A 10,751-nucleotide genomic window follows, 5' to 3' on the forward strand; every position below is an offset into this window, starting at 1 on the left:
TTTCCACTCTATGCTAAATTCTGGCGTGGAGATTACCTGGACATCTCCCAACCATCTCCCCCAAATTCCTAGTTTAAAGCTCTCTTAATCAGTTGTGCCAGCCTCCATCCTAGAAGTCTATTTCCTTCCCTACTCAGATGAAGTCCATCCCGAGAGAACTGTCCTCTATCCATGAATGCCTCCCAATGGCCATACATCCCAAAGCCCTCCTTATAGCACCACTGCCTAAGCCATCTATTGATAGTCATAATCTTGTCACACCTTTGTTGCCCTTCTCTAGGAACAGGCAGAATCCCACTAAAGATCACCTGAGCCTCAATTTCCTTAAGCGTCCTCCCCAGCCTAACATAGTCTCCCTTAATACTTTCCAGTGAGAATCTAGCCGTATCATTTGTTCCCACATGAAGGATAATTAGGGGATTCTTTCCCGCTCCCTTTAGAATCCTTTTTAACCTCAGGTCTACATCCCGTATCTTAGCACCTGGAAGACAGCACACCCTCCTATTTTCTGGATCAGCTCTGGTTACAGGCCTATCTATTCTTCTCAATAAAGAGTCCCCAATCACATAGACCTGCCTTTTCCTAGTGACGGTGCTATTCTCCAGTCTATCCCCTGTTCCCTCTGGCTGCAAGTTTTTTTCCATTCCCATTCTCCCTTGTAATCCTTTTTAACCCATCCTGTATCCTCCTGGGGCTCATATTTGGTGTAATCTCCATTAACTCTTCCCCTTTTCCTATAGGACTAACCGCTCTTCTCTTCTTCCTTGCCCTGTCACCTTCAGTGACTACCTGCTGAGCCCCTTCTTCATTTTCCAACTCTGCAAACCTATTCTGAAGCTCTATTTCTCCTTCACTAGCCCGTCTTTTCCTCTGCCTAGTTCTTTTAGTCACATGCTTCCACTGACCACTTTCCTCACCCAGTCTCCCCTCAGAATTCCCTAGTCCTGCTTCCATCTGCAAGTCTGAGCTTTTCCCTTCAGATACCTCATGTCTTTGCTCCATAATCTGCTCAAACCCCTTCCTAAACTCTACCAGACTTTCCACCTGCATCTCCAAACCTCTGATCTTTTCCTCCATCAGCTCTATCAGACGGCATTTCATGCAGACAAAACTCTTACCAGGTGCCCCCTCCAGGATCATGTACATACCACAGCTTCCACATCCAGTCATCTTCATTGTGTCATCTGCTACATGGGTCACTCCCACTGCCACCTCTGAATCTGTCATAGCCTTCCCACCTAAATCCTGTTAATCTGGGAAACACAAACCACACCAAAACACCACCACCCACAGCAAAACCAAACCCCACACAAGCACCACAAGACAAACTCCCCTTTCAAACTCCCACTCAAACTCCCCTGTTTACAGCTCTGTTTGCTAGCTCCTGTGCTGCTGCAGCTGTCTGTACGATGTTTCAATGTAATTGAATGCCCTCTTGAACTTGTGTTGGAGAGTAAATGGAGCACGTGTACTCCATCTCTCCTTCCAGTCAGTATTTTACAGACTTTTCTTATACCTCCTCTTATTCATCTAACTTGTAAGGTAACAATCCCAGTCTTTTCAACCTTTCTCCTTGAGCATTCTCATTGCCCTTCCCTGAACCCCTCTAGTTCTGAAATATCCTGTGTGAGAAGAGTGACCACTACTACACAGAGGAGTCCTGAGGAGGGTGAAACATTGACTGACTGATCTTATGGCATTGTATTTTCTGTATGATTTCCCATCTCACTCCTCCTGGATTCCAGTGTTTTGCTTAGTTTCTGTCCCTGCTTGCTCTGCGAGCAGGGTTTCATAGGGCTGTGCACCATGACACCCACGTCCCTGTGCACCATGACACCCACGTCCCTGTCCTGAGCTCATACAGTTAATTTAGAAGCTTGTTAGATGTTTCAGGAGTTCAAGCTTTTTCCTCCAATGGGCAGACATGTTGCAGTTATTGACATTGAAGGTCATGTGCCATTCACATGGCTGGGTTAGCTCCCTCTGAGGACTTCTCTGGACTTGACTAGAACCTAAATAATTTGGTGCCATCTGCAAATGTTGCCACCTCACTGCTCACCCCCCATTCTAGATTGTAAATAGCTAACAAATATTTGTTATAAACTGTGTAACCCCCTAACTGTGATTCTTTCCCTTCCCAGGTACCTTGAGCATTTCTGAGCCCAATTGACCGATCAATCACCTCATGGCAGCTTTCAACCTCACCACCTCTGACACTTCACCATTTATCCTAATGGGCATCCCTGGCCTCGAAGCTGCCCACATCTGGATTTCCATCCTGTTCTCTATATTCTACATTATCGGCCTGTTTGGAAATTTCATGCTTCTATTTATTGTAGGCAAAGAGCAGACACTCCACAGACCGATGTATCTGCTGCTCTGCTTGCTGGCACTCACAGACATCGGCACATCTACCTCTGTCGTGCCAAAGGCACTGTGCATATTTTGGTTCAATTTGAAAGGCATTACCGTAGGTGGCTGCCTCACCCAGATGTTCTTCCTTCATTCAGTTTCTATTATGCAGTCAGCTGTACTCGTGACAATGGCCTTTGATCGCTATGTTGCCATATGTACCCCTCTGAGATATGCCACCATCCTCACCAATGTAAGAATAGTTAAGCTAGGGCTTGTGGGTTTGATAAGAGCTGTTCTTTTCATTCTGCCCCTGCCCCTGCTTCTGAGTAGGCAGCCATTCTGTGACAACCCCATTATCCCCCATACGTACTGCGAGCATATAGCTGTGGCGAAGATATCATGTGGAGACACCCTTGTCAACAGGACGTACGGCTTGGTGGTAGCATTTGTAGTCATTGGGTTAGATCTGACACTCGTTGCCCTGTCCTACAGTCTGATCATCAGGGCCATCCTCAGAATCTCCTCCAAGAAATCCTGTCTGAAAGCTCTCAACACCTGCACAGCCCACATCTGTGTGATGATGACATCTTTTACTCTCTTCTTTTTCTCCACTCTGACACACCGGTTTGGACAGAGCATCACTCCCCATGTTCACATAATCTTGGCAAACCTCTTCTTCCTCATCCCTCCCATGATCAACCCGATCATTTATGGGGTCAAAACCAAAGAGCTCCGTGACAAAGTGGTCAAATACACCTGCAGAAGGTGATCGCCTGGGGCTCTTGATTTTAATCATCTAGGGCAAGAGGAGAAAGGAGATCTCCTCATTAATCAAGGGTGCTCGGTCCCAGTTTGGCTGAGCTCAACATTGTACAAGTTAACAGACTGAAAAGTTCCTCACACCTCATGTCCTATCACTCCATCAGCAAGCACTGCTCTCTCTGTTGCGGAGTTCCCTCTCTCTGACCATCATGTGATCTCATTCGGCATCACAAATCAGTCCCCAACCCCACACAACCTGTCACTCAGCCTTTCTGTGACTTCCAGACTTCCAGAAGATACTGCAGGTTTCTGAAGCCTGGTGGCTTTGCATTAGTCCATCAGTTTGATTAACTAAAGCTATGCTTTCAGATAGCCAAAAACAAAGAAAGAAACTAAAATGCTGAATTTCTTTTTATATGTGCGGTAATCCAGTGAGGAAAAATTTACCTGATTTTGCTATGTCCAGTAATTCAGGAAGCCTGGAGAAAAAATCAAATGTTACAGGTGGAGAGTGTTAATGCAGGAAAGCTATTGCAGGAATTGAGAACATTTTTCTAGAGCTTGTTGGTAAGAGTTGTGAAACCATTTATTTTTGAGAATGGGCCTGATGTATTAAACTATGACAATACCTGTTGAGTCAAATTACTGACCACTTTGCACAGTCGCTTTTCTGCAAAAATGTTCAGAACTGACACTGACTGCTCACGTCGTCAAAGATGTCAAAAGTAGATGCTGAGATTTCATACTGGCATTTTTGAAACAGATGAAACAGAGATTGCCACCAAATGTTGAGGTGATTGAATCGCTTGCACTACTAAGTCCTTTTGCTGAACTCAACTGGGAATAACCTAGATTGGCTGATATCTCATTTTTGCCATTGTTTTGTGGAGAGTTTGGACAGTTGGAGCAGTAAAGGAGAGTTTTGCCTATGGTTCACTGGTCTCATGCTCGGGAAAACCAAGTTGAGCAGTTTGGGTTTGAAGTTCTCGAACACATGGTTTTGGCTGTAGACAAAGACTTTAGTGAACTTGACTTGTTTGTTCTTTCATTACTATTGCTACCTTTCAGCAACACTTCAGTTTAATGGTTGTTTTTTTTCAGATAAACTTGATAAAAACTAAACTGCGCAACAAGATACTTGAGGAACTTTTAGAAAATATTCTTATTAAGTTCTATATGCAATGACGAAAATCTGTTGTGAAGAGTTTGCACCAATCAAAGAAATGATTCCTCTGGTCATTGCTGATATATATGAGCCGCAGAAGAAGCATTCTACTCCCAAAGAAGACAGAGAGTATGAACAGAACATACCTTTTAGAGACTAACAGTAGCAAACAAATTCAACTCAAAATTGGCTTACATCATTGCATGCCTTTAAAAATGAATAACATAATAATATGATTGTTGGTTTTAGACTACCTATGTTTTCGGCTACTTTTGTGTCAGACACAGGAGGAGTTGACCAGGACAGTGAGTTAATGAAAACAGCCAAGCTGAGGGCTACTGTGAAGCTCCAAGGTGAGCAAATCCGTCACTAAGTGCAAGATCCACCAAGGTAGAGGAGGAACTTTGTCACACGTCATTCTGTTTTTTGTTTCAAACACCTGTCAACCCTCAATCGGGAAACTAGTTAAGAGATAAGAATACACATAAATTATTAAAGTATAGGTCTTTGCAGACAGAACTGAATATCTATATCCTAACATGCTCCAAAGAAAGATTTTGGAAATGGTAAATGCTTTTTCAAAACTGCTACGACCCAGACACACAGACCTATACAAAGTAGCAGTATTATTTCCCACAGCCACTGAACTTTTAGCTACATTTGAAAATGAAGTCCAAGAAGCCAAACATTCAACAAGTCAATTATTAGGAAAATGGGGCAGAGAAATCAAATCTGAAAAGAAGTGCTTATGGAAGGCAAAAATACAGGGAAGCAGCTCATGTGGCCACTGACAGAGCAGATCCCTTACCTGCAGTATCATCACAGTTTAGATCCAGGGCTGGGGCAGGAGGCCTGGGCTGTGTGAAGAACAAACTGGAAATATTTCTTACATCCCAGAGAATGCTGTTTGTGGTGTTTCCCATGCCCCCAGAGTGAGGTTCCTTGTTTCCTTGAACATTTCTTATTTTTTTCTCATTTTAAAATTGATATTTATTAAATTATATTTGCTTTGAACTGAGTGAAGTGATCAGTGGGTCAGGGAAGCGTCCAGTGTGAAGAGAGTACCATATAGTGAGGACACTCAAGTCCCTGTCCTATGTGACTATAATGAGAATGGGTCTTCAGTTAGCCAGGAATCCTGGACCTAGCTATGTTACCATTTCCACACTGGAGTGAGGAAGGGGAGTCCTTGAGGTGAGGCAGGTATCTGGGTAAAGGGAGTGGGATTGGGGACCCAGACCCTTTCTCTAGCCAATTCAACTGTAGTAGTGCAGAAGCCAGGAAAGTTCCCCACAGTAGTTCCCCACTTACATTAGGGATGTGGGACAAATGACTGGGTTGGAATTTAGTGACGTGTAATGAGATGTGTAACCTGTGACATCTTCAAATAAATGATAAAAGCTGAAATGTTTAACTCTGGGAAACACACTTTCTGCCTAAGGTAAATGTAACATCACCGCATGAGACGGCTTCCCAGAGGCTGGTATTGTATAAAACCTTTTCCCTGTATTATTTTATTAAGGGATTAGAGCAGTAAACCTGACATTGTTTATTTGCCCTCTTGAACATATTTCATAACAAATCAAAGCTTGGTCAAGGAACTGATTACACAGTTGATCAACAACCAGAAATAATTCTCCTGAGTAAAAGGGCCGATGAAGTTTACGAGCCTTCAGCATTAAAAAAAATAATGGAAAATGTTAGTTTTGTTTTTCTCATTGTGATCCAAAGAAAGACTCTGGAAATGGTAAATGCTGTTTCAAAACTCCTACAACCCAGTGACACAGACCTATCCAAAGTAACAGTATTATTTCCCACAGCCACAGAACTTTTATCTACATTTGACAATGAGGTCCAAGAAAACAAACATTCAGAAAGTAAATGGGGCAGAGAAATCAAGTCTGAAGAGAAGTACTTAAGGAATGCAAAAATACTGGAGAGCAGCTCATTTTGTGGCAGAGCAGGGAGCAGAGCAGACCTGCTACTGGGAGCTACAGGGGAGATAAGCTGAGGGAAGGCAGAATATCTCCCTGAATAGTAATATCACTAGGAGGGTGGTGAAGCACTGGCATGGGTTACCTAGGGAGGTGGTGGAATCTCCATCCTTAGACTTTTTAGGGCCAGGCTGGACAAAGCCCTGGCTGGGATGATTTAGTTGGTGTTGGTCCTTCTTTGAGCAGGGGTGTCAAGATTCCTTCCCCACTCTGAACTCTAGGGTACAGATGTGGGGACCTGCATGAAAACCTCCTAAGCTTACTTTCACCAGCTTAGGTTAAAACTTCCACAAGGTACAAATTAATTTTATCCTTTGAACCTGGATTTCCACTGCCACCACCAAACTTTAACTGGGTTTACTGGGAAACGTAGTTTGGACATGTCTTTCCCCCCAAAATCCTCCCAACCCTTGCACCCCACTTCCTGGGGAAGGTTTGGTAAAAATCCTCACCAATTTGCATAGGTGACCACAGACCCAAACCCTTGGATCTGAGAACAATGAAAAAGCATTCAGTTTTCTTACAAGAATACTTTTAATAGAAGTAAAGGAATCACCTCTGTCAAATCAGGATGGTAGATACCTTACAGGGTAATTAGATTCAAAACATACAGAATCCCTCTAGGCAAAACCTTAAGTTACAAAAAAGACTCACAGACAGGAATAGTCATTCTATTCAGCACAGTTCTTTTCTCAGCCATTTAAAGAAATCATACTCTAACACATACCTAGCTAGATTACTTACTAAAAGTTCTAAGACTCCATTCCTGTTCTATCCCCGGCAAAAGCAGCATACAGACAGACACAGACCCTTTGTTTCTCTCCCTCCTCCCAGCTTTTGAAAGTATCTTGTCTCCTCATTGGTCATTTTGGTCAGGTGCCAGCAAGGTTACCTTTAGTTTCTTAACCCTTTATAGGTGAGAAGATTTTTCCTCTAGCCAGGAGGGATTTTAAAGGGGTTTACCCTTCCCTTTATATTTATGACAAGGGGGTTGGACTGGATCACCTCCTGATTTCTCTTCCAAACCCAATCTTCTATGATTCTATGATAACTGCCCAAAAGGTACCTTTCTGACGGAAGGGAGGTTTGCTGCAGGGGCAGCCTGAGAGGGAAGCATTCATCTTCAATATGAACTCTAGGCTTGATTGATCCCCTATACTTGCTGTTTGGACTACCCCAGCAGGGGAGATCCCTTGGACTGAGCTGGCCCTGCAAGAGGAGGAAGTTGCCCCCAAGGAGAAGACATTTGCAGGGAGGTGGTAAGAAGTGACCCAGAGAAGGCCTCCTCTTACACCCTGACACACCAATATTCACCACTGCCATGTAATTAGGGTATGTTTTGTTTAAGGTATGCCTTGTGAGGTGTTATTCTAAAAGTCGTTATCTGCTAGACGGTAATATCTCGTATATGCTATCATTGCGTGTAAAGTTTTGAAGTGTGGCTATGAATGTGTTGCTGAAACATGTCCTGAGGTTGAAAACACCGACCAGCAGCCTTTCAGGTATGACAGTAAAAAAGTCAAAAAAATGTTAATGGCTTATTGAGGAAATACAAACAAGCACAAGGAAATGTGTACAATAGAAACCTCTCAGAGATCACACTACCCAATCGGAAACACCTGAGAAAAAAAGACTGAACTGTGGGAAGTGATGGTCCCAGCCAATAAGGATTTTCAGTCTACCTATGAAAGCCTAGGCAACTTGTGCCTTAAGAATCTGCCAGCCTGTTTCACACTCACTGTGAGAATTTGCTAATTTATGTCGTACCTATCTAGTATGTTCAGCTCAGTTTGTGGTTTTTTGTTTATTTACTAAAGTAATCTGCTTTGATCTGTTTGCTATCCCTTATAATGACTTCAAACTTACCTTTTGTAGTTAATAAACTTATTTTTTGTTTATAACATAACCCAGTGTGTGCAATTCAAATCTGGGCGGCGCAAGAAGCTGTACACATCTCTAAACTGAGGGAGAGGCTGCATTTTTATGAGCTTGCTCTATGCAGAACATTCTCTACAGTTGAAAATAGTATTATTTTAGGTTTATCCCCCAAAAGGGGTGAGCATATGAGTTCTGCGTGAGTCCTCTCACACAGAGCTGACGTCAGTCTGTCTGCTGCAGGGTGTTTTCCTACCTGGGTGTGTTTGCAGCAGGAGACTGGAGAGCCTAATTCAGGAAAACAGGAAGAGGAAATCCAGACGGGTGCATCAGGAATGGCTTTGTGACACCCCGTAAATCAGGTGGCATACAGGATGGGGTGGTCAAGCTCCTGACACCACCTTGGCTTTCAGAGGACTGACAGCCCCCAAAAGGCACTGGGTCAAAGCCCAGTGAAGTGGGAGAGCCCGGGCTCCCCTACCAAGAATCCCCTGCACATCACAGGCCTGAGCCCTGAGTACTAGGCGTCACTCTCCTGCCAACCAGCCCTGAGACTCCTTTTTTGGTGCAGCCCTGAGAAATGGCTGTCACAAGGTGAAAGACTTGCTGACTCACATAGTTATTTCAAAGTGAACATGTTTTACAGTTCTTTACATATAATCAATGTATAGATTTCCACTCACTTTTCAAAGGTTACAGGTGATCAAGCACCAGCACCCACTGCAAGCCTTGCTCACTGACCTGGAAAATATGGCTGTGCAGCTGGCTGCCCTGACTCAGGCAGATACGGGCAGCCTGAGTCATGGCTTACCATGGCCGTAGAGGAGATGGAGTGAGCTGTTACCAATGGCCCTGGCTACTGTGAGAATCTCATTCCCTGCCACAAGTTCCCCCCACCCCAATGGCCACCTCAACCCAGTAGGCCTCCTGGCTGTGGTGGGAATTCAGCCCCACAGTGATGGGGACCATTTTGGTGAAATGACATCCCTCACCACCACACATGGTTCTCGTCTTTACACCCCTCACCTCCCTTGGTGCCAGACACCACCCCTTTGTCATTGTATTCAGGCCCATAGTGCCCTGAGGGTCATGATCCCATGGCAGGGTTTCTTAAGTCATGGTGTGTCCCAGGAGAAATTACTTCAGCAGCCCATTTGCTACCATCATGTGGGGCTTCAGCCTCCAGTGTGAGCTTGAATCAGGGCACTTGGAATCCCAGCGCTGAGTCCATGAGGCTAGCGTGGGCCATGATGGGGTTCTTATGGACACCACACATTTGTGGCACGATGGTGCATCACCCATGGCACAGTCTACCTGCCAGCCCTCACTCCATGCCCATGTACAGCACCAAACTGGGAGCCACCTGTCTTGTCATTCCACTTAAAATAAGACATCCGTAGAGATACTGGATGAGCACACAATCTGGTAAACTCGCCACCCCTCTAAAGAAATGGGCGGAGCAGGGAGGGATTAGATGGGTCACACTGACTGCTCTGGGAGAGCAATGACTGAGGTAGGTTCCCCCCCTCACCATTAAAGCATTCAGGGTTTTGTACTTGAGCTGGTTCCTGGGTTGGGAGTCACTCTGCATAGAGGGATTGGCTGGTTCTTTGCTTCTCCATGTTCTCCACTAGGTTGGGCTGAAGTAGTGATTTTTTTTTTTTTGCCTAGACTTTGATCTCCTGGGGCAGAATGAAAAAAAGAAAATCACTGCAATACTGTGCCCTTGTTAAGCTGAGTTGCACGTAAATCATTATATAAGTAAAGTCATCCTACAATTTCAAAACAGGAAAGCTACCAAGAGGAGCTCGGCTCACAGTTACCCCCACCCATTTGTCTCCAGCAGAAGTCTCTCAATAACCATTTCTGTGCAGGAAGGGCAAAATCCCAAATGCTCATATAGCCTCAGTAGGTAGCAATGGCTACAAATTTATATCTAGATTTGACAGCCAGCTTACTGTCCCACCCCCATTTCCCGACCCTGGTGGCAGAGGGCCCCTTACCAGAGAATGGTCCTAGCTGGTGTCAGCCTAAGATCTTCTGGACAATTGGTATCGGGACTGGGAGCACAACAGTGCGTGCCCTTCTGCCACATCTGTGGCCCCATTGTAGAGTAAGATAACTGTGCCCTTGGACCATGGGCAGAGACCATAGCTAGTGAGACAGTGCAGCCCTGCCATGCACAGAGTTCATAGACAATGGCTATGATTACTAGGTGGTTACCATTGTTTGCTGGTGGGAAAATGAGAAAAGTTTTCCTAGAGATGGGTTTATTTTGAAGTTTGTACATGTGCAGTGGGTTGTTTGCCTCAGAGCATAGAGGGCAGGACATAGGAGTGTTGGTTTGTTCCTCACACAGTGAAGGACAGAAAACAAAAGACCCCTAGCCTTGTTATCCGGAGGGCCTTGGTAGCAAGAACAGAACTGGCATTACGATGAATCATACAAAAGATGTTTTTACTATTGTGTATATATACTTCCATACCACTCAGTAAATGACATGTTTTATGGAGAGGGACTCCTAGTCTCTTAAGCAAAGCCCCTTGGTGCTGAACCGCATCCTTACCAGCAGGGTAACACTACTGAGTCACAAGATCTCA

General features: G+C 44.5%; 1 protein-coding gene across 1 annotated transcript; it reads left to right on the forward strand.

The window, feature by feature from the left end:
• The first annotated feature begins 1,623 nt into the window (after nucleotides 1–1,623).
• LOC140895176 (olfactory receptor 52N2-like) lies at nucleotides 1,624–3,124 on the forward strand. Its single transcript, XM_073304649.1, has 2 exons — nucleotides 1,624–1,669; nucleotides 2,142–3,124. The coding sequence occupies exon 2, from the start codon at nucleotides 2,186–2,188 to the stop codon at nucleotides 3,122–3,124; it is 939 nt and encodes a 312-aa protein (XP_073160750.1). The 5' UTR covers nucleotides 1,624–1,669; nucleotides 2,142–2,185.
• The last annotated feature ends 7,627 nt before the right edge of the window (nucleotides 3,125–10,751 follow it).

This window comes from Lepidochelys kempii, chromosome 1 (genome assembly GCF_965140265.1).
Source record: "Lepidochelys kempii isolate rLepKem1 chromosome 1, rLepKem1.hap2, whole genome shotgun sequence".
In the NCBI taxonomy this organism is placed as follows: domain Eukaryota; kingdom Metazoa; phylum Chordata; order Testudines; family Cheloniidae; genus Lepidochelys; species Lepidochelys kempii.